The sequence below is a fragment of the Helianthus annuus genome, chromosome 4 (genome assembly GCF_002127325.2).
Source record: "Helianthus annuus cultivar XRQ/B chromosome 4, HanXRQr2.0-SUNRISE, whole genome shotgun sequence".
Lineage (NCBI taxonomy): Eukaryota > Viridiplantae > Streptophyta > Magnoliopsida > Asterales > Asteraceae > Helianthus > Helianthus annuus.
Window position 1 is genome coordinate 122,707,748 of NC_035436.2, and position 25,928 is coordinate 122,733,675.

General features: G+C 34.4%; 1 protein-coding gene across 2 annotated transcripts; it reads right to left on the reverse strand.

Moving 5' to 3' along the window:
- Positions 1–2,983: 2,983 nt before the first annotated feature.
- Positions 2,984–6,219, reverse strand: LOC110936802 (metallophosphoesterase 1). Of its 2 annotated transcripts, none has more exons than XM_022179203.2 (4): positions 5,779–6,219; positions 4,494–5,071; positions 4,104–4,190; positions 2,984–3,266 (listed from the first exon to the last, which is right to left on the reverse strand). In XM_022179203.2, the coding sequence occupies exons 1-4, from the start codon at positions 6,010–6,012 to the stop codon at positions 3,014–3,016; spliced, it is 1,152 nt and encodes a 383-aa protein (XP_022034895.1). In that variant the 5' UTR covers positions 6,013–6,219; the 3' UTR covers positions 2,984–3,013. The 2 variants fall into 2 exon arrangements, with proteins under 2 accessions (XP_022034895.1, XP_022034897.1); XM_022179205.2 differs by having other exon boundaries at positions 4,494–5,127; positions 5,779–5,916.
- Between the last annotated feature and the right edge of the window lie 19,709 nt (positions 6,220–25,928).

Sequence of the window (25,928 nt, forward strand, 5' to 3'; positions counted from 1 at the left end):
AAATGCAGGTTTCAGCAACAAAACTGCTGGAAAATCATCTCCCTTGCGGCAAACGACAGGGAGTAGTAATCCTGGCGCGACACGTGAGGGCGCTTGTGGCACGCGAAAGATCAAGAGGAGCCTGTCGCGTGGCGCGACAGACTTAATTCCGAAATTTTGTTTTGTTTTTGATTGTTCGATACTAGAACTTGATTATATTATTATTTAAGATATCAAAACTAACTTTTAAGTTGGTTTTGATTAAAGGTGAATATCAGGAGTACCGGATGAAGATCAAGCTCAACGTAGAACCGAACACACGAGATTAAAGCTTCCGCATGGCGTTACGTTGTAACTTTTAGACGACGAACTCAATTACATTATGTTCTATTTTTAAACTGTAAAAGTTTTAGTAAACCCGTATATCATATTACCAATCATGATGTAGCGTTTTTAAAATTTAGTAAAGTTTTAATTAACTGGTATTTTCAATTTATATGTAATCGCAATTACATGTTTAGTTTTCGTAATTTATTCGAAAACCGTAAAATAATAGCAAGGGTGTTACAATTGGACTTAAACTATAATATATACTATATAATACATATATAATATTTAAGTAACCAAACTTTTGATGATAGCCTAGTGGTTATTTGTCAAAGTGTTAAGTTACATCATCCAAAACCATGATATTTGTTACGCTTCTAATGGGCATCTTGACCCATGAAAACATTCAAACTCTTTTGAGTTTCATAGTGTCAAAGACAAGTATTATGTGATAGATGATTACTTTCTCATATGTCTATTTGCATGTACGTTTAAACTCCGAATCTTTAATCCTCCGTTAAACTTCCAATACTCATACACCTACGTTTCTTCGTGTAGAAGGACTTGGTGCTCCATTCTAATCAACCAACCAAACACTCGTGGAATTATCAAGTGGAAAACTTGCAAAACCGTGAGTATACCCGATCCCATTTTACTTTTCACACTTTTGGTGCAACATGTATGTTATACAAATCACGCAACACTTAAACTATTTTAACCTTTATCCATGCTTAACATGAAACTATATGATGCTTGTTAGACTTGTATGCTATGTGAACTTTTTGTGTCGATATATGCTCATTAACTTTGCTAGCCTACCTTAACAATTATAGTGCTATAGGATTAATGCACCGCCCATTATTCTTGGGGTATTGTTAAGTTAAGCATGTTAACCTCCCGTTATTATTTGGGATATGCAAAATTAACGCGTTGTATATTTGGGTTTGAACATATAGTACACCGTTTCAGCATATTAGTAACTTGCATATTGTGATTCATGTTGATATGAGCAGTTAAACATTTTTATTCTACATTATGCTACGTATGAAAACTTGTATACTCGTCAACTTTTTGTTAATCAATCAATTAATCACTAGTCTGGCCTAGTCGGACCTTGTCGGATCTAGTTGGCTAGCCAAAAATCGGCGATTCCGGCCAGATTCCGGCAAAAAAACTGTATATTCCGGCCAAAACCTCTAAATTTCGGCCAGTTTCCAACCAAACCATGTGAATTCCAATACTTAAAAAATGAGTTGAATAAAAATTAGAACCGAGCTACTTAAAATATTTACCTATAAAAATGTGTATATGTATACATAAAACTAAAAATTACATATAAAAAACTCGATTATATTAATGTCGATTAGTGCTCTGTAGCTAATATAACTTCCCATCAGTTGCATTAAAATAGTAAATCACTGTAGATCTGTTTAATTAATGTTTATATATAATCAATCAATCAATTGTTGTTGGGTGTTTAGTAATGTTGGAACTAGCTGATATTGATTTATTTAACAACGCATACTGCTTTATCATCAAAGTTCAGAAATACATATTGGTGTTGTGATCTTGATGGGTCATGATACAAAAGTAGTGTTGTAAAAATCGCGATTAGACGGCAACTAATCGGTAATTAATCGCTAGTTGTCTAGTAATTGAGTGATTTTTCGTTAATCAGTCTATTAGTCGCTAGTCGGGCCTAGCCGGCCAGCCAAAAATCGGGAATTCCAGCCAGATTCCGGCAAAAAACCTGTATATTCCGACCAAAACCTCTAAATTCCGGGCACTTTCCAACCAAACCATGTGAATTCCAACAATTGTTAAAACCTAGCTACTTAAAATATTTACCTATAAAAATATATATATGTATACATAAAACTGAAAATTACATATAAAAAACCCGATCCGATTAATCTTGATTAATCCCAAGTAATCCCGAGTAGTCGCTAGTCCCCATCTCACCGGCCGACTAGCGACTAGCGAGTTCTACAGAAGCACCTTCCAAAAGAAGAATGGATGGATATCATATATCTCATGTTTCTGTTTTATTTTTTGAACGGCCAACAGAATCAATCCCGAGCACTCTCAGGACACCCACTGGACAGAGTACTCCAAGAGTAACCCGAGTCCACCACCAAATCAGGGGAAAACCCGGTAACCCATCCGCCCGTACGCACGACAGTGAAATTACCGGTAAAACCCGTTTGCCTTAAGGATCCAACCCAGGTTTCCCTGGGTCTCTCCTATCGTTGTCTACCAGTGCCTCACTTTGCACCAAGTGAGAGTTGAACCTGCATCTCTCAAGAGAAATGCAAGCCTTCCACCACTTGATCCATTGGCTCTATCTCATGTTTCTAATGGTGTTTTCTGGTCAGTCGTGGTTTTTACACCACTGCACTTGAAGGCTTCATCAGAGGTTGTAAACGAACCAATACGAAAAGTTACCAAGCGAGTGTGTTCTATACTCATTCTATCCAATTGTTTATTTGATTACATCTAACAAACAGTAATTCTTCGATTAGTTATCAATAAGAAAAGTTACACATAAATATCAAGAGCTTAAGTTTACTAAACCCTTTTCCTTTTATTTAACAAACTACTTCAAAATATATAACAGTCGATTAGCATATTTCATCAAAGAACGAGAGACGATTCCTAAAGGCAGAGAGAGACCACTAAAGAACAAACAAACTTAACACGGTTTATATCAACTTCTTAAGGATGTTTGAACAGTTAATATGAAGACAAAGAAAAGAGATGTATACAACAGTAGTACATGCAATTTTCCAGCTAACCTGCAGTGGCTAACGATAGCAGTAGTACCATTATGTCTAAAAGTTACAGAAACAAAAGCAGGATTATTTCCTGCGTCCCATGACATGGCGGGAACAACTATCTCCCGGGTCCCATCTGGATGAACACGATCCGAAAATGTTTGTGTGTGAGCGCTGAAAATCATCCTGCAGATAGAATAATCATACATTTTCCAAACTAGTCAGGAAAATAACACTTACTGGATGTCTTTATTACATCAGAATGCAACTTATTTCAACTATCTATGCAAGGTTGTAATCGAGCCGAGCCAAGTTAGGCTCGAGCTTGAACTCAAACTTAAACAAGCTAACTCGGCACGGCTCATTTATTTTATCGAGCAGAAAAGTTGAGCTCGAGCGAGCTCGAGTCCAATCGAGCCGGCTCGTTGATTTTTTTCATTTTCATTTTCTTACAAAGAACCAATAACATAAAATACAAAAAAAAAAGTTAGTATAGGCTTATGTGTTATTAATGTTTTTTCTAATATATTAAAGACAGAAAGGCATATTAAAAATATATATGTATTATTTTGGATTTTTTTTCAATATTTTTATATGGTAGTTAATTAAATAAACTTAGAATGTAAATACATTAACACCCTCTCGCATACTTTAAATTTTGATACATTTAAAACTATATTAATATATATAAAATAAAATAATATTAAAACGAGCTCATGAGCCGAGCCAGGCCTAGCTTGAGCTCGGCCTGTTTACAAATCGGGCCGAGCCGACTCGTTACTTTACATTCGAGCCGATTTCGAGCTGAGCTTTCAGGAGCTTTTTTGAGCGAGCCGCGAGTTTTTTAAACACCCCTATTTTTATGTCACTGCATGCAAGAAAGAAAAAAAATCTTCCATTGTATATACGTAACTTTCTATAGCAGGTAAAATGGTGATGTGACTGTCAAAATCGCATGCATATCACATACAATGGAAGAACAAAAAAATTAATATTATATGAAGTAAGAACAAAAATTATTACCTGGGCCTAAGAGCATGGAATATATACTCTGTTGCATTTAATGGAAGCGTTTGTGATAACTTATATGGTCCATCCCCAACCGGTTGCCTATGAAAGTTCAAATTATATTAGATATAACATCACAATTGTTACCATATCACAATGTGCAAATATCCAACCCATAATGCACATAGCCCGTAACAAAAACGAGCTAAATGCATAACAAGTCAACTAACTTTTGTCCGAATCTATCCTAACTAACCAACTTCTTTTAACCTAGAGAAAACCATCATAGTTTCAACTTTCAAAAAAGAGTTTTTGGAGGTATAAGGTATTTACCTAAAAGATTGGACCAAAGTTGGTTTACCATTTTATATAATTAGCCCCATTTTTATAAATATATAGCACTACCTTTTCTTCAACAGTTCTGCTCTATCCTGCATGCTTCCATAACCTTCTACCTGAACATCCTTCGTTGTTTGATGTAATGGAAAGTGAAGCAACAGCACAGGGCCCGATCCAGATAACATCGTGTTTTCTATCCAATTAAACTCATATTTAGGAATCTTGATTCCAGAAGACTCTTTCATCACATCTGTCACCTGTTCATTTTCTGTTTGCAACTCTATACGTTCTCTTTCCAGTGCTCTTTCAACACTGAACCGTAAATCATTGTTTCCACATAGTAACGCCACAGAATTAAGCGAAACAAAGTTAACATTTCCGATGTCAAAAGCACCACAACCGGAAGGATCCAGTCCTGGAAAGCTTCTACTTATCTTATTAGCGGATAATTCATTCAACCTACTGCATTCTCCGATGTCTCTATCTCCGGGAACAACATGATAAGGCAGATCAAGAAACGGGCCCAATAAGCTGTGAAACTCTTGTACCACATATGACCATTTTCTTTTACTCAATTCTGATCCTTGAGAAGATAAGTCTCCTAATACAATCAGCATATCAGGCTTCAACAAGTCAAATGATTTCTGGTTGAAATATTAACATGTGAAGGATCAGATTATGAAGCTTTAATGTCAGAATCCTTCAAAGGAAAACATCATTTTTATTAGAACATAGCAAGATCAACAACTGAACACCACCCATAAACAAGCTAATCAGATCAAAGACCAAAAGAGTACCAATTTTTTTTATCAAACTATTATAAATATTGATACAAGCATTTAATCAAATACTTGGTGTGCAATTCTACAAACAACGTACTCTGAAGAATCTTGAAAAGTAGTAGTCAATATAACAACCATAAGTAACTAATCAAGTTCAAAAACCAAAAGGGTACCAATTATTGTATCAAACTATTATAAACATTGATACAAGCATTAAATCAAACACTTGGTGTGCAACTCAACAAACATCGTACTCTGAAGAATTCTGAAAAGTAGTAGTCAATATAACAACCATAACTAACTAATCAAGTTCAAAAAACAAAAGGGTACACAATTTTTTTATCCAACTATTACAAAAATTGACAGTGGCATTTAATCAAACACTTGGTGTACAATTCAACAAACAACGTACTCTGAATACCCTTGAAAAGTAGAAGTCAATATAAGATCAATAATCAACTAATCAAGTTCAAAACCCAAAAGGGTACCAATTACTTTTATCAAACTATTATAAACACTGATACAAGCATTAATCAAACACTTGGTGTGCAAGTTAACAAATAACGTACTTTAAAGAATCTTGAAAAGTAGAAGTCTTTGAAGTGTAGATCCCAGTACCGGGATCCAGAATCACGACCCGATAACATTAAATCAGCAACCATCATAACCTTGAGGTCATCTCCGACGTTTGGGTGGTGGATTTGTTGACCAGGAAGGAGGGTGCAGGAGGGGGTGGGGAGCCAATTTTCGTAGAACATGTAGAGGAAGATGAAGAGGGAGAGAAGAAGACGCTTCAGAATCATCAAGTAGGATAGTTGAGGGATGGGAAATCTAGGGTTTTGGATGTAAAAGCAGTGATTTCACCATTTTTGGTGGCCTTTTGGTGCCATAATCACATCCGCCGATGACCGGTTTTCACTTTTCAGTAACTACTGTTTGACAAACAAATCTACCGCTGGTTTCCTTTTATCAGCTTTAACCCGTTGGAATTCGATAGTCACTAGTCATCCTTAGGCCATGCGTACTTATAAAGTCTTTTCAGACGTTATGCGGCACGGCACGTGTTACGCCACATTATGCAAGGGCTTTATAGGTGTTATATCAATAGAGCCCGTAGTCATAGTGGGCATACCTCATCATTACTCAATTAATTAATTTTCAATTTTTTATATTTTTTAATTAATGTATTTTATTGTAAGTAACATATTTTTACTCCTTTAATTTGTCAAAATAAAAATAACTAAACTTATTTTTAATTTAAATTAAACTTTAAAACATTAACATCAACATATATAACTAAATTGTAAGAGCATTCACATCCAACCCACTAAAATCTGTGAGTGGAGTTTTTATAATGTAAAGAGTATAAAAAGTGGTTGTGAGTGGAGGAGAGAGAAAATGTTACTGTTTATCTGTATATTTGAGGGGACACTCTTCACCCCCTATAATTTTTTAATATATTTTGAAAGTGATTGTGAGTAGAGGAGAGAGAAAAGGTAATTATAAATATATAAAAGAATATTATTTAATTGAAAAGGAGAGAGAAGTTGTAGTGTTTTTAGTGTAATTTAGAGTGAAAAATTGATGGAGTGGATGTGAATGCTCTAAGATGTGTTATTTAAAACTAAAACTTTGAAGGATCTTTTTAAAATTAAAAACAAATTCTAAGGGTAATATTTAACACTAAAGCAAACTTAAGGGATTTAAAAGTTATAACACATACCTCCTTCCTTCTTCCTTCTTCGATACCTGCAACAATGATAGAAACAGAGCAACAAGCAATTGAATTAAAGTTGAATAAATGCTTTAAATATACAAGAAATTAATAAAGTTGAATTTCCTTAAACCTCTTCATGCCGCTATGGACATGGCGCCACCCACCCATTTGACCCCATAGCGCCGCCCGTCGTAGTGTTCGGGGCGCTATGGGGCGCGATCGGAGGAAAAAAACCAAACATAACAACCCACTACGGAGGGTCTTATTATTTTCAGTATAGCAACCCAAAAAGAAAAACCTAAAAAACAATGTTTGATACAATAAACGAAAAAGAAAAACCGAAAAAAATAAAGTCATGATATGTCTAAAAGAATATTAAACATGTATTACATCAATCGAAAAACCATATAACGAATGTTGGAAGCTGTTCCGATAATACATATCTTGTAGATATTAGTTTGGTTTGTCATGACACTAGTACAATACTAACACTTGCTTTAGACTATACGTAGTGGGGCGGTATATACCGCCTTCTCCCTCCATGGCGCCCCATAGCGTCTGCGCACACCAAAACAGGCGGCGCTATGCGGTGCAAAATCTTGTTCCCGTTATATGCATAGCGGCGTGAAGGAAGAAATATTCAAAGCCCCACTCACACACATGTATATACATACATATATACAAAGCCCATCCATATATAACCCCACTACACCCTTTTGTGATATAAAGCCCCATAAAGCCCACCTTTACGCGTTTCGTCACTTGTCGCATAGCGCCCCACAAAGGGCTTTATGACTACACATGGCCTTAGATTACGATATCAAAAAACATTTTATTCTTAGGTTTAATTTCATATATACCCTTACAAACTTGAAAAATTTCTAATATATATCCAAACAAAACTAAAAATATCCTATACGGCCTTACAAAATAGTTAAAATATCAAATATACTCAATTTATTAAAAACAATCTAATAAATAATCATTTTACCCTTATTTTTGTTAATTTCAAGTTTTCATATAGCTCATCTTTCAACTTCGTATTTTTATATAACACATTTTAAACTTAAATTTATTTTTACCCATTTTTTATATTTATTTCTTTATTTTTTTTTTTCATAAACAATAGTATTCTTCATATATAATATTTAAGCTAAATAAATTAAGCTAGAAATGAGTAAATATTATATTTAAAGGTAAAGGTCATATATGAGATTTCAAAGTTTTAGAGAAATAATGATAAAATTGTCATTTATTAAATTGTGTTTAATGAATTGAGTAAATATGATATTATTCCATATATAAATTAGCAAGTTATACGTGTATCATGAGTTGAACATTGTACTTTGGGCATTTTTCAAAAAAAAAAAAACTTGATTTTTTTTTTATTTTTAACCCAAAGGTTTTTACCTTTTACAATTTTAACCCTACATAATTTGTTTTTTTAACTTTAACCCAAAACTTTTCATTATTTGCAATTTAATTTCACAACTGTTGTCACTTATAGTTTTCATCTTTCGGAAATTTTCATTTTGCGTATAGTTCTAAATTTTTCGAGTTAATATGACGCAACGTGCATGTGTGGTTCAACGTTTTTACCTCTATTTTCCCATGTTTGACAGGTTCGTCGCAACACGCATATCCTAGGTCTAGTCAGTGTTGGTGGTCAATGACGGTTGTATGACATTAGTACTATTTGACACTGTCTTACACCCCGCCGCAACGCGGGGTGTGCTTTGGGGGGTTTTCAAAGAAAAAATGGTTATACATATGGTTATCGTAACGTTGGCTTTGGGGGTTTACCAAAAAAAAAAAAAAATTATTTTTCACCCAAAAGTATTTCATAAATTACTTTTATCCCAAACCTATTTGTTTTTTTTACTTTTAACCCAAAACTTTTTATCTTTTGCAATCTATCCTCATAACTTTTTTTACTTTCAACTTTGGTTCTTTATAGTTTTCATTTTCCGCAAATTATTCGCTTTAGGCTTGGTTCTAAATTTTGTGACTTAACACATCGCAACGTGCATATTTGGTTTAATGTTTTTACGTTTCGTTCTAAATTTTGCGAGTTAACACGACGCAACGTGCGTGTGTGGATGAACGTTTTTACATCGTCTATTTTTTTCCCGTTTGACAGGTTTAACATAACGTGAGGGTCCTAGATCGACTTAGTTATAACTAAAGAATCTCCGCCGCATTGCAGCGGGTCGCAATCCTAGTTTTAACTACTTTGTAAGGGTATATATGATATTTACAATTTTGAAAGTGTATATACAATATTTTGCAAGTTTGTAAGGGTATATGTAAAATTATGCCTTTTTATAATACAACCATTTAAATACATTTATTTTGGAATGACAAAATAAAATTAAACATAATTGTGTATTCAAGGTTAAAACATATATTTTATCGGTTTGGTGTATGTAAGTTGATTTGCTTGGAGCCGAATGGGGTGGCTTGATGCGTGGTTGAAAACTGATGATTATTTGTAATCAAGTTTATGTTTTTACATAACTTTTGATTTCGAATGGGCTACTTTTGATTAGAATTGTGTTTCGCAGTTCTAACAGAGTTTAAGGAGCTAATCGGAGGCTTTATGGAGCATCGGGGAGTGAGAGGATCAACTGGGAACATGAAACAAAGAAAACAGAAAACAATGTTTAGGCTAGCCGTCGGCGTCGCCCCCCATGGGCTGTCGATGACGCTATCTAGATATGCCCGTCGGGAAAATGTAACATCCGCCAATTTTAGAGCTGTAGGTTGTAACGCCCCTCCCGTATATACGGGTATTGTTAGGTTTAATCTATTAACTCTATTACCACCCTTTCGAGGGTTAGGCTATGTTAATTGCGTAACTATGGTTTGGACATGTGGATTTCATCGTTACGAGTATGACAGTTAATTGAATATCAGTTGTTCACATGGATTAGATTTGATAAACTATTAACTCTACTATGCTATATCAAACCTGTATACTCGCCAGCAATTATTTGTTGATTGTATTTTAAATGCATACTGCAGGTTGAGGATCCAAGAAAAACAAGAAAAGACTAGGATGGCTTAGAAACCCATCAACTATTTAAATTTCCAAATCTATGTTATGTATTTGAACTTTTCTATATATTGTATGAAACTTATGATTATCAATGAAATAAACTTTAATTATTGTCACAATTAGTGTTATGATGTCTTTGAACAGTTTGTACGTCTCATCTCGATGTTTCCGCCATCGGTTGGGGTGTGACAGATTGGTATCAGAGCCATAACTATAGGGAATTAGGATTGCCTTGCTTTACCTAGTCTATAGTTTAAGAGCTTTTTTCATTTACTTGCTGTTTAAGACATTATCTCTTGCTTTCTTCTTTGCTTCTCTCTATTCCTTTGGACTTTTAATATACAAGCCTTTCCTAAGGCTAACACAATACACACATGGAAGCTTTGAAGACACTCTTATAACACAATCGAAATGATTCATCAAGATAGGGGTGATTCCCACACTTGGTGATGATTTTCACTCAGCTATACTATGATTTTTGCACGAAATCTACCCTCAAGTTAGGAGTGATATCCAAACCTTGTTGGGAGTTTTCCATTTCCTAATCTAGTGGACCCTCATCCTTGGATGAGTACTAACCACGTTAGGGTACGATGTTATCAAGTTAGAGGTGAAACTCGCATCTTGTTAACTAGTCCCATTCCTTGATTTTCGATCTCGCCAAAGTTTCGATTTACCCAATCGATTAAGGACGTGTAGTAACTGGAAGGACAAACATCGTTAGTCGCTCCTCGATGAGAATGTTTGTCTATTAGGCCAAAGCACGTTTCCTTAATTCGAAAAGGACTTCGATTCACTTTGGAATAGTCTATGTTACGTTCCGTGACACTCCATATTTATTGATAAAATCTCTTTTTATGCTATCTCAATTATCATGTGATTCATATTTGAGCGTTATCTTCAATCCAAATTTGGGAACACGAAGCACGTTATTATCGCAATCCAAAACAATTAATAACTACTCTCTTTCGTGAACAAACTAAATTTATATTGCTTTCATTATTCTATGTGAAACATCATTCTATGTGTAATACTATGTTAAACTATGTGAAACTATTTGGTGATTCATGTGAGAAACTATGTGCTATGTGATGCATACATGAAATCAATTTTCCTAAACAAAAACATTATGATTAAAAGTCTCATCCATTTCTTGTTTCGAATTTCTAGATGTCATCATCTCGTCAGTACTCTCACTCTCCCAGAAAATCCAAGTTCCTTTTTATCAGATGTACACTTTATTATCTTCGATCTTTTATGATGAAACTCTTTCTTGTCAATTTTGAACCATTTTTTAGGATTTCACTTTTGCGCATACATCATACGATTATACATCATTAGCATGCATAATTTCACTTAATTTTAATTACACTTTCGTAACAACGAGTGAAGACATATCATCGAGATAGGAGTGATTTCCTTACCTTGACGATTAACTTCGCTTCTTTTCTCATCTTACAACGACCTCACCAACGGATTTAGGGTGATTCCCTTACCTAGGTGATCGTTACCAATACTTTCTTTAATAGATTATATTGCGTAAACACGATCATGTTTATACCTAAATCATTTATCATGTATTTCAAAATGCTTCATTTATTTAGACGTATCTCCTATTCTATAATCTATTTTCACATCGCTCGCATACACAAAAATTTTCAATGTTACCAAAAACGCGTATTCCTCGATTTCAAAAATTTCACAAAATACTACTGTCACCCTAATCAGTTTAATAAATCTATTGCCCACAAAATTTCGTATTCCACGTAATTACTAAAACGCACTCATCTCGCATCACTATACTAAAGAATTCTAAATTTCCAATTGAGAATCAAACCAACTTTTCATACAGAATATTACAAATATTATCCGATCAGTTATCAAAACTCTTTTCAAGATCAACAAAAACATTTTATTAAGGACACCTTTCACGATCACCAGGTTCATATACCAAAATTCCTTTTCCTAAGGTTAAACCTTTTCACTAGAATCTGTAAACTTCGAAGTTAGTAATACAAAAAAAAAAACTTCTTAAAACGATGCAAACTTTTTAATTCGAAGAACTTTTCAAAACCTCGCTGGATACGTTAATTAAATTCAAAACACGTGGGCAAGGAAACTTTATAAGGACGACAAATTTTCAGCTATGAAATTTTTTTTTTTTTTTTTAAACCATAATAGCACTTCCATTCTTTTACAAAGTATCCTTTCGCATAATCAAAAGATGTTTTCCTTTATATTCTCTTTACAATTCACAAACTAGATTCTACATTCCTGACAACTCAATCTAATTTAACTTCACGTTTTGCACAGACAACTATATATGTATATCATTTTACACGTTTTAGTCAATATCTCACAACAATCTCACGCGTGTCACTCGTTCTCTTTTTCCTTTCATATTCAAAACTTTAAACCTTTTATGCGCATAAACTCATGTATTTTAATTTTATATTATAAACAAAATCATTAATCCCTACGTCCATACTTATACATTTTATGCTTTCACTTATGTTCACACTTACGCATTTATGTTATACTCACGATTCAAAACTCATACGTTTTACGTTTATACACACACTCACAATTATACATTTACGTGATACTTAAATTCATATTCATACACCTTCGTTTTACTTATAATCATATACACATTCATACGTAGGCAATTTGCGTATACGCTTATACCGCTATGTTTATACTTGTATTTATATTCAGACACATTCTCACGTCTGTTATGATCCTCGTATTTATATACTCATAACTACCACGACACGTTTCGTGTCTATACTTTGACTCATATTTACACACGTACTCCCCACAATACGTTCGTATGCTTACACTTGTACTCATATTTATACTCATAGTCGCAACAACATACTTGTACTTGTACTTATACGATCACGTTTACACTCATATATATATATATATATATATATATATATATATATATATATATATATACTCATACATTCCATTCGTACTTAAACATTCATGTTTTACACTTAATTTTCACATTTACAACCATACTCATACATCTTATGTTTATACTCATATTTATACTCGTATTCACACTCATACTTGTGTTCATACTCTCATTTATACGATTTATGTTATACACGTACTTTTGTTGTACTCTCATTTATACGAATTTTGTCCATACTCACGTCATTCGTTTGTGCTCAAATTGTGCTCACATTTATGCTCATTTTAATACACGTTATGCTTATACTTTTGCTCACACTCCTGGCATGCGTTTTATGTTTATGCTCACGTGCGTGTTCAAATTTAAACTTATACTATGCTCATGCTTTTTACTCAAAATTTATACATTCGCACATGTACACGGGCGAAACCCGAAGGATTCGTTTACGTTAGTCTTATACTATTTGGAACGCGAACATGCTTACATGTTACATTTTTATACGCACACAATCTTATTTTCAAAATTTATGTATACCTTGATTCATACGCAAATTAGTACAAGCTATGCGGATCATGCGACGATTGGTATAATCGCGGGTGCACACGGGATTATAGTAATAAGCGCATGAGAACCATAGAGTGTACTACTGTGTATGGTAAGACATGGAACGTAACATGACGCGAATAACGAAACGGACGTAACATGGTCAAAACATGGTGGATACACCGCTGGTACATCCTATATATAAGTGTTTTCACCACGTTACCAAACTTTCGTGAAACGTGCCATGAGAAATTCAGTGTTTTGCACACCTTTTTGGACCTAATGCAAACTTTAAACAACTTACAAACGCATTATGTCCGATTATCCAAGACGAAACTCCATTCTTACTACGCAACTTTTGTATATCCAATACTTATGCCATTCTTATACTTGCATCCACTTAGAGTCAATCGTTCACTCCCATACTCCCACTATTCTCTATTATTCCATGTCTTTGATATGACTCCCATTCACAATCAAGTTTCATCTATTCCCTCTGTGGAATCCTTGGATGCCATCTTTTCAACAGTCTTCCTCTTAGATTTCGAGGACGAAATCTCCTAAAGTAGGGGAGACTGTAACATTTCGTATTTTCAAACTTTCCATTTTTGGAAAGTCTACTTGTACTTTCTACCTTTGTAAGTTGTACCTTTGTTGTACTTGATTCAAATTCCAAAATTGTACTCGAGACTTGAAATCATAATGAAATTGCATGATTTTATCCATATTTTGTGTTTGAATACTATGAATCATTGAAACTATGAAACTATGTTAAACACGTTGAAACTATGTTAAACACGTTGAAACTATGTTAAACACGTTGAAACTATGTTAAACACGTAAAAACAGTGGAATCACATCTTAATTTCGGCTCTTAATTCATCGTTGCCAAGAGATTACCCTAAACCGTTCAAAATTGGGAATTTATACGCTAATTCGGTAAAAATATTGAAGTTTGGGTTAAATTTGATTTTTATATTATTTTATTATTATTTTAGATGAATAAAATAATAATTTAAATTAAATAAATAACTATTTTCTGAATTTTATTGGTTTTTAAGCAAATCCGTTGGTTAATCTAACCCCGTTAGTGAAAACCAGGTTAAATCAGCCTAACCTGGTTAGTTTTATTGAAGGGCAGCACTAACTGAGTTAGAAAACTCAGTTAGTGGCTAATCCAGTTAGTTAAAACTAACTGTATCAAAAAAAGGGAGTTAAATCCCAAGGGATGCGTGACCCGGGACTCGAACCCGCGACCACAACGACTCAAACACACGTGCATGACCAACTGGGCTACAGCCCAACATGTGAACGATTAGAATCTGATTTGTATTTATACACGCATTAACTGCGGAATTAAATTCAAACAAGAAGAAACCGCCATGTCTGTTAAGCTTCACCTTCGTTTGACTTCCAACCGGAAAACCTTTTGACCTTTCACTATCCGAAACCGACATCGGCCTTCCCTTATATAACCCGACTCACTCGTTCCTTTCTTGCTTCCAAAACCGATCAAGCTAAACCGTAACCGTTTCCGACTCGAAGCTATTCGCCGGAACCGCCACTTGCCACCGTCTTCACCATCTCCGGCCACCACATTCGCCGTCCGTCCGGTAACGTAATCCGACCCGCTTTCATTTTTCTTCCGGTTAATTTCGTTACTGTTAATATTATTATTATTATTATTATTATTATTATTATTATTATTATTATTATTATTATTATTATTATTATTATTATATAATTCAGTATTATAAGATATAAATACATAAAATCAGGTTTATATATTATAAATATTAATATATAATACTGAAAATTTTTATAAAAAAATCAAATATATCTATTTAGAAAACAAATATACTAATATAATTATTACTAAACATATTTAATTATTTTAAATCTGAAATAGTTATTTAAAATCAGAAATTTAATAAAACAGATTTATTTATTAAAATAATCAGATTTATAATTATTATCTATTTATTAAAACATATTTATTATTTCGGAATTTTATTTAAATATTTCAGTTTTATAAAATCAGATTTATTAAAAATCAGTTTTTATTTATTTATTTATTTCAGAATTTATTTCTGAAATTTAATAAAATCAGATTTTATTTATTTATTTATTTCAGAATTTATTTCTGAAATTTAATAAAATAAGATTTTATTTATTTATTTATTTCGGAATTTATTTCTGAAATTTAATAAAATCAGATTTTATCTATTTATTTATTTCAGAATTTACAAATCAGAATTATTATTTAATAATATTTAGAAATCATATTTTTGTATATTTTTTTATCAGAATTTTATTTCAGAATTATATTTTAAAATCAGGTTATTTATTTATTTTCAGAATCTATAAATCAGAATTATTTATGTATTTCAGAATTATTATCATAAAAATCAGATATATTGTTTTTATTAATTCAGAATATTTATTTTAAATGTTGTTTAAATTATAAATTAATTCTGAATTACTATTTAATTATTATTTGATCATATTTATTAATTTCAGGATTTATATTCTTTAAATCAGAATTATTGTTTATTTAATAAAAATCTAGAAATTTTATTTATTTTATTTTCAGATTTATTTATTTGTTTTATAAACTAGAAACTTTATAAATAAGTTATTTGTTTATAAGATTATTAACTAATGTTGTGGTAATTATTTTAGATTGTTAAAATAATTATTTATCTATTTAAATTCCTATTTATTTTATTGTTCCAACACTTTAGGAATTTTGTATTATTTATGTCTTATTATCTAAATTATTCTATAAATTCCCAAATAATTAATCAAATCCTCAAATTAATAGGGTAATTCTCTTGTGCACGATCTTCTTGGAAAATCCCTGATTCTATTATCTTTTTCCAATATACGCAACGCAACCTAAGGTGAGTATACTTGACCCATTTTCTTTTTACACGTTTGGGTGTAGTATGCATTTCCTTATCAAAAACACAATGATAAACACTTTCATTGCACAATCTATCCATTTAAACATGAACATTTTCTTATGCAATGCACAAAATAATACATTATATATGAATACTTTGATACATCTTGATGCTTGTTAATACTCATATTCCCAAAAAAAAAAAAAAATGGAAACTTATCATCAAGATAGGGGTGATTCCCAAACCTTGATGATTAGCTCCACTCACTTTCTAACTTCACCAACGAGCTAGAGGTGATTCTCTTACCTCGGAGGTAGTTACCAACTTTTATTCGTTCTCAATGAAATTTTATGATTGAACGTTCCTTTTCAAAAATTTTAGAATTTATTTCACGTGCATGCTAATACGATATACTGGATTCGTGTTACTTGGGTTAAAATTTTATGTGATAAACTTGTCATTAACTTCGTAAGAAGCCACACCTTAACATACTCGATGGGTTGACCTGTGTATTCACATGCCAAGGATACGTTAATCTTGTTAACTAAGTATGGCATGTGGATTGTTCTAAATTTTTATGAAATACGTTAATCTTAGATTTCGAGGACGAAATCTCCTAAAGTAGGGGAGACTGTAACATCCGCCAATTTTAGAGCTGTAGGTTGTAACGCCCCTCCCGTATATACGGGTATTGTTAGGTTTAATCTATTAACTCTATTACCACCCTTTCGAGGGTTAGGCTATGTTAATTGCGTAACTATGGTTTGGACATGTGGATTTCATCGTTACGAGTATGACAGTTAATTGAATATCAGTTGTTCACATGGATTAGATTTGATAAACTATTAACTCTACTATGCTATATCAAACCTGTATACTCGCCAGCAATTATTTGTTGATTGTATTTTAAATGCATACTGCAGGTTGAGGATCCAAGAAAAACAAGAAAAGACTAGGATGGCTTAGAAACCCATCAACTATTTAAATTTCCAAATCTATGTTATGTATTTGAACTTTTCTATATATTGTATGAAACTTATGATTATCAATGAAATAAACTTTAATTATTGTCACAATTAGTGTTATGATGTCTTTGAACAGTTTGTACGTCTCATCTCGATGTTTCCGCCATCGGTTGGGGTGTGACAGAAAACTTGCCCGTAGACAGCTAATTAGGACGTCGGAAGAAACCAGCATAACCACGGGATGTCGCTGACACCCTGATGGCCAGGCGGCGACGCCCTTCCCTGAAGCCCAAAGTTCAAAGTCCAAAAGCAATGTTAAAGTTAACAGCGGAATCATAAAGTTTAACAATCCAAACAAAAGTTTAAAGTTTATAAATATTTATTTAGAACCAACATCGGTTCGATGCAACCACTACACTCCTCCGCTGCAAGCTCCCGGGTTGTACCTAAGGACCTGCAAAGCATGCAGTAGGGTGTCAACATAAAGTTGGCAAGTTCAGGGTTTTCCAGTTTTATTTCCAAAATCGTATGTTGTTAAATTACTCATTTATAATCATGCTATGGGGAGATACCCCATCTGTAAGCTACTAAACTCTGTAATACCGAACACTTACGACTATTGAATCGTTGTTGCCTCGTTTGTCAATGTCTATCATTATTGACGGTTGCCAAGGCATCCTAGTTCACGCTCGTCCTCCTCGGCACGGTGTGAGGTTAGTGAAACCTAATAGCGCTATCAACTAATATCTCTTTCGCCAGGCCAGGCGATTAATCAGTATAGTAAGTAGGGACTTCGTGATATAGTTTCGTTTAGTACGCTAAGACATGAAATATAAATAGCATTTAACAGTATTCCATCCTTGGAATACAAGGTAATCCCAAACTAGGGAAAGTGAAGTCCGTTCCCAACCACCGGGAATACATGCTTTTAGTAGAATGTGTGAACTTACCTTTGTTTTGCTTGGCAGATAAATTACTTCTTTTAAGTTGGCCAACAACATCCTATTAGGGTTACCAATAACAGTTAGGTTTGCATGCAAGTAATCTAAGTATTTTATACACGTAATTGACAGGTAGCATGCAAGTTATAACATCACGTATCACACAAAAATACATGTGGGCCATATATGGATTTATAATACAATCCCAACAGTGTACAAAAACTTAGGCAGCCCAGAAATGTAAACACAGGCCCAAATACAAGGTTCAGTCCAGCGTAACTATGTGTGTGGCCCTTCTTGGGTGTGTGGCACACTCCCCAGTGTGCGGGTATGCATAGTAAAGTTGTACCATGTGCAACAAGGGTTTGTACCACATGAGTGTGTGGTTTCCAAGTGTGCGGCCATGCACTGTTCGTTTTGTACATTGTGTATTAGTACTATTAACTCTCATGAGTGTGCGGTACAGAATAAAGCAAACAGTAAACAATTCATGTTTCTAAGATCGAAACAAACAAGGAGGCTACCTTTTACATAAAGTCCAATGAACGTTCAGATCTATTCAATATCACCGTGGACAATGTTTTATGAAAATGCATCAAACGGTACATCATACATCACACGTCATGTTTCAAACAGATCCATTCACACAATCATTGGATAAACATCATTTTAATCATACAATCTATGAATTTTCTGGGTTTCCTCATGTCTTCTAACAATAATTAAATCAATCATTAAAATAGATCTAGAATTCTATATCAATAGTCATCAAACAATCAATGAATCATTCCCTCATACCTCATCATGTGAATTCATCAATTAAATCTACTAACCCTTATGCTACACAAATCATCTAAATATAATCATCATGCGATTCTAGTACCTCATTTCATTTTAATAAGTTTTTAAGTCAAGTCATCCAATTTGTTTACAAAAACAGACCATTATTTCCAGATTATCAGCATCACCTATACTTTGTAAACATATACAACCCTAGATCATCATCTTATTCATGAAATCACCAAACAAGTAGAACACACTCATGTATACTAGTTCAAGAGTGGTAACACACTAACTTGATAATATAGAGTAAGAGAGTGTTTGTAGAAAAAGGAGAAAATGGAGTTCAATACCAAAATGATGAATGTAGGCTGCCTTCAAAATGATGGAAGAATAATGTTGTCGTCGATTACCAACAAGAATAGGGAAGGTTCTAGGGTTTCCAAATGGGGAAGAGAATGTTTCTAAAAAGGAGGAACTATTTTGCTGCCATCAAATGATTGAAAAAGATTCCTAGGGTTTTGCAACATGTTGGTTTAAATACCCAAAGGGAATGTCGCACACACCCATGTGTGCATGAGTGTGTGGCTCACTTAATTTGAAGGTGTGCAGCCTTAATGGGCCTACTATGTGGCTGCATGGAGTGTGCGTTCAAAAGGAAGTGTGCAAATAAGGGGAGCGTGCGCCCAGGTAGATTTATCATTCTTAATGGTTCTCATGTGCGGCTAGTAGTAATAATAGTAATATTGTATCTATACAAATCACATATTGTGACAACCCTCACAAATCCAGGTATCCGTACAAATTAATTAATATTTAATTGGTGCTTAATTACTGTGCTTGATTACAATTATGATTAAACTGCTTTCTGATTTCTGATACATACATACTCATGCATCACATTCTATACTATCACTTTGTTATTTACACACAAACATTTGTGACAAACTTGAAGCACAAAAGCACAGTTAGCACAGTGAGCGGATAACCCAGTAAACCTGCTGACATTGCCAGCACTAGACAGGCATTGCTTTGAGGCCGGTATGAGCCAGGAATAGATCACTACACTAGTAGGGAGTGTAGGGAGGTGAGGACCATAAAACTGCGTCACTAGGTGATAGTTATAGTGACCGGAAGTGCCAAAAACATACTTAAAGTGCAGAATTCTGCACTAAATACCAAAATTCAGCATTTAACAATGCTAGTAAAGTGCAAAAACTTGGCAAAATAGTCCTAGACACTTTCCAAAGTATTGGGAATTTAATGTGTCACTAAAAACAATATAAAAGACACTTTAAAGCGTTATTTAGCACTTTAACGGATCAACATCCAACCGAACAACCGGACTTTACCCGGAACATAAAAATTTTGTCAAATACACTGTTTTTACTTTTCTGAGCTAGTTAGGGTCCCCGAACACCCTAACACCCTTTATATTAAATAACACACTAGTATCCTAACTAAATATCATTAGATCCTAACTAAATGTAACAAGTTCCATCACCACCCAACCCTATACCCCCCCCCCCCCATTTTGACGGTCACAAGGGGTGGGAGACCCCCTTGCATTTTCTTGAATATTAAATTGCTAATTGTTGGACAATGGGGGACACATTACATGAAGGATATTAGTAAAATTGGTTTATAAATATGTTTAAGGGTTAACCATTCTCTTTCATCAAACTCAACTTCAACAAACCACTCACTTCTCTCCTTCCTTGCTTGCGGCCGAACCCACACCACCACCATATCACCATCATCAACTTCCTTTCAAGCCATTTTCATACACTCAAAGGTGTAAGAGGTTCAACAAACAAGCTTGGTGCACTCAGAAGTTCAAGGACCGCCCTTGTTTCCTTTTATCCACCACATTTACGCCTTGTTTCTCCCCTAGCCTTGTGCTAGTAGTAAGTGTTCTAAAACATCATCTTGTTCTTGATTTTAGTGGTTAATAGATGGTTGAATGATGAAATGATAAGAAACACTAATGAACATAATCTGAAGTCTTGAACATAAAGTGATAAATGGTGGATAAAGAGAAGATATATGGGTAAATCATGTAGATCTTGTGTTGTTATGATTATTACATGTTGTTTGTTAGTAGAAGCAAGATGGATCATCATCTAGACATACTAGTTCATGTTTAAGAACATAAACTAGTGGGATGTAAAAGTTAGAAATATGAAAGATGATGGATCCATCCATTCATGAACCTTGAACTTGAATGAATATAATTTTTTTTCTTGAAAAATAAGGTTATAAACTTGTAGATCTAAAGATCTACAAGTTGTTTTTCGGAAGAACCAAGCGAAAAATACTAGTTTTGTTAAAACCCGGGTCTTGTATGAACCAAAAGCATTTTTAGTAAGTAAACAAGTGAGTAAACACTTGTGTAACAAGAAAACTTAACAAAGAAATATTTTTGTAAATCTTGACTAGAAGTTGTGAAACTTCAAGTTCTTTAAAAATAAGGTTTTCAAGAAACTAATCATATTTTTAAAGATAACAAAGACCTACTAAATATGTTAGTAATTTACTACATATTTTTATAAACCTTCAAGTTCATGATTTTATGATTTAGTCTTATTTTGTCAAGATTAAAGATCGTATATATTGTTGATTGATGATTGTTGATTGATTTTTCAAAAGAAAATGATATACTAAAAGCATGGACACCTCCATTTACAGAGGAAACTCTGGCGAAATTTTTCTAGAAATTTAACACTTAGAAATATTTTTCTAACAAATGTTTACAAATATATTTTTAACTTGGTTTTCAAAATAAACTTCGCCATGATTTTTATTCAAAACTTACCAAGTATCGGAGGTGGATTTTCCTAAATAAAACTTGATAAATATATATTTAGAATATATATTTTATAGTAAAATGTTTGTGTGATTATGTGATTATTTTGTGAACTAGATATATATTATTTTTAGGGTAAAAATAATATAACTGGAAAATATCATAAGTTACGAATCCAAAATAATACCAACGCTCTCACAAATAAATATTTAAGTTACACAAGTATTGTTATTACAACGCGAACTTTAAAACATAACTTAGGTATTTTTTCAGAAAAATACTCCTATTTGTACATTTTTGGTGAAATATTATTTTGGAAAAATTTATGAAACAAAATATAATATTTTTGGAAAAATATATATATTTTGGAATTAAAGTATTTTTGACAAATGATTAAAATATATTTTCAAGTGAGACTTAAAAATATATTTTCGGAATTATAAAGTATACATGTATTATTATCCCCATCCTTGGGAAGGAAATACGAAGATAAAATAATAAAGAAGTGTGAATACGAAATAGTTGTCTAACTATTTCCCAAAAATGTTAAACCTTAAGCCAAGGCACGACCGTCCGTCTAATAGGAATTAGTACGTGTAGGTCGTCACGCAGCAGTTTGAGTTGAGACTGACGTTTCTGGATACACACTTCTGTGAGTTCATGTCCCCCTTTTCTCTTTTTTGTTTTCAGTTTTATACTTCGGGGGTGAAATACATGCGACAATTATTACAAAACTTTTATTATATGGTATGGTTAGCGTAGGGAGGGTTTATACTACTAGATCATGTGAGGGGTGGGTACAACACTCGAGGCCATTAATCCTCTTTGTTAGGACCGAGGGACACAAGAGTGATAGATCTATTTGGGTGTAGCGAGCTCACACCCGTGAGGCCGGGGAGGCCCATAGAGGTGACTGTGTCTTACAGCCAAAGCCCGGTAACAAATTTGCTAGGTTTGAGTTTCCCTGCACTTTCTCACACATACCAGTGGCTTTGCAACCTATTGGTGATCTCTTTTTCCTTATTGCTACATACCAGGGACTTTTTATACAAACTTTGAAGGTTTATACATACTCACTTTTACATGAACTCGCTCAACTTTTTGTTGATTTTTCAAACTGCATGTGTTTCAGGAAATTAAGGGATCTAGCAAGGTATGCATTGTCGTCAAGCTGCGTAGGGAAAATGGTGTCATCCGAGTTTCGGAAATGTGATCTTTGCCTGGACGTGTCACAAGTCTTAAACTGTGTTTTATTCATGTCTTTTGGTTGTGTCGTATGAACAATATTTTTATTATGTCTTGTTGTAATCCGTTGCATGTGTCAACTTTTTAAACAATGTTGTTGTGCTAACTTTTTAGAACTTGTTGAATGGATGAACATCATATGTTTTAATTCATATAGCATGGTTGTGATTATGCTATGGTATTAAGAAGTCACACCAAATAAACTCACGCTTCCGCAAAAGCCAGGGTGTGACACATATTACACATAACATTCATATATATATATATATATATAACCAATTTAAATTAATAAATCACATTCATTAACTTCACATAATTACAACGTGAAATGGAACATCAAGGGAAGGTTTGGGTTGTCACATTATCCACAAGTTGAAAGATATTTCATCCCGAAATTTAGTGCGCAGTTACCGAAGAAGCTAGCGTAATTAAGTGTTTTTGCGTGGTGTCACATCATCCCCCTGTTGCTTTGGAATTTTGTCCCAAAATTTCGTAGTAGCTTCAGCACTGGTTTCATTCTTTTTAAATAACCGGAGATACTTGCGCATCATTTGGTCTTCTTGTTCCCAATTAAATTCTGGACCACGACGTGAGTTCTAACGTACCCGAACTATGGGTATCTTAATACGCTTGAGAGTTTTGATTTCCCGATCCATGATCTCAACCGGCTCCTAAATGAAACGAAGCTGATCATCGATTGTGAGTTCCTTGAAAGGAACGATGAGAGTCTCATTTGATAAACACTTCTTCAGATTCGACATGTGGAAGACGTTGGTGTGTGTAAGGTGTAATATGCTTTTATTGATATTTTAAGCCCATTTTACACTTTAGTCAAGTTTTAAATTTATAAAACACGATATTCTACTAACACTAAACACACACATGGGCAAGTGCACCCATCGTGAGCGTAGTATAGCGTTGGTAAGATACCGAGGTCGTCCAAGGACACAAGAGCTTTTAGTACCGGTTTATCCTCAATGTCTAATCAAACTAAATCTTTTTTTGAGGAAGGATTTTTAAACATGAAAATAAAAACTAAAAATGCTGAAAATAAAAATAAAATAGATAGACAAGATGAATCACTTGGATCCGACTTGCCTTTAATGTATCCTTTGATGATTTCTACACTTTTGCACTTTTTAAGAGATTATCTTAGTTATAGTAGTAGGCCCCTCTTTTGAAGGTGACGTTACCCTCAACCTAGTGGTTTAAGTCAGCAAGGATACAATCCCAAAGGGTCGGAATATTGAAGATAATTAATTAAGTTATTAATGCGAAAAGTGGTAGGCCCCTCTTTTGAAGGTGACGTTACCCTCGGCTAAGTGGTTTGAGTCAACAGGGATACAATCCCAAATAGCCGGTTTAATGTATTAATAGTAGTTTACATATGAGGGGGTCAAGCCATTCGCACCTCCGCCATCCAATACCAGTGGCTATTGAAGGAGGTCTTAGTAAGCTTGACCCAGGTCCTTGCAGGATCTATACACCGAACAAGACAAGAACCTTACTAAACCATTCCCTTAACCCCCGACCAGGTAGCCAACATATCTCTATATAGACCGTAGAGATATGAATGATGAAAATCTTTTACTTTATATAGACAGTAAAGTAATGCCAGGACACCACAGACAAATGATAAAGAAGTTTCACCTTCAACATAAGAAACTAGTTATTAAAGTCATTAATACAAAACCAAATAAAAAGTGCGAAAAGATTATGCTATGGTATTAAGAAGTCACACCAAATAAACCCACGCTTCCGCAAAAGCCAGGGTGTGACAGCTTGGTATCAGAGTATAGATCACAGCGAACTAGGATTCTTTCTCGAGTCTAGACTATGATCACTAGGGCTCTCACGGAAACATTTTTACATTGCATACATTACGTCCAGATCCAGGATACAAAATATTTTTACGAACAAAAAGTACGAGCACTTTTTCACAATTTATGGTTCAGTCCCTAAGACTGAGGGAGTTCAGCCCTAAAGGCTGGGGAGGTTTTGGTCATAGAGGCCAGGGAGTTAGTCTGAGAGACTAGGAGGTTCAGTCTGAAAGGCTGGGAGGGTAGTCTAGAGAGACTAGGAGAATTACTTGTTTTCTTTATGGTGACTTACATATTTATTTGATTTTATGTTGATTATATGTGCATATGTGTGGTTGTGTTACAGACATCATGCCATCGTCCTCAGACACAGGAGTTTCGGACAGCTTAGATCCCATGGCGATCGTGTCAGATGACGAGATTCCGTCGGAGCGAGAGGTCTACACTTCAGACACCACCAGCACTGATGACGACGATTTCCAGCTGTTCGCGCTACCTGACGTCGGAGTTGAGCCTGCTGATGGCCTTCCTACCGGGGATTTACCACTTGCGGTGATCCCTGCTCCTATACCGCTTGCTGCTTTTCCAGTCATAGACATGCCACTCGATGTTGTTTCTGATGACGACGTTGATCTGTTTGAGGAGGACCCACCTGAGGCTGACCATGAGGGCGGGGCCCCTATTGTTGCTGATGTTATTCTACCCATTGCTGAGGCCCCTGCAGAGGAGCTTCTTGCTGATTCACCTGTCCCAGATTCCTTTGAGTCTGTGGCATCTGCGTCCTTACACACTCAGGGAGTGCAGCATCACTCTTTAGACGCCGACCCGACATGGCGTTATCAGCTGCACCCGGTCCCGCACACGACTTTGAGTTTGATCACGAGGTTGACGATGATTTTGATCCTGTCTTTCCCCCTGATTTCGATCCTGACCAGGAGATCGAGTTCATTCACTTGGATCAGCCCCTAGAGGCACCCGTAGCTCCTATCGATCCTTTGTTTGACGACCATGC

Coding starts and splice junctions, on each gene's coding strand:
- LOC110936802 (XM_022179203.2), bottom strand. CDS start 6,012: ATGATTCTGAAGCGTCTTCTTCTCTCCCTCTTCATCTTCCTCTACATG. Junction 5,072..5,778: donor ACTTTTCAAGATTCTTTAAA/GTACGTTATTTG, acceptor TATTTCAACCAG/AAATCATTTGACTTGTTGAA. Junction 4,191..4,493: donor GCAGAACTGTTGAAGAAAAG/GTAGTGCTATAT, acceptor GAACTTTCATAG/GCAACCGGTTGGGGATGGAC.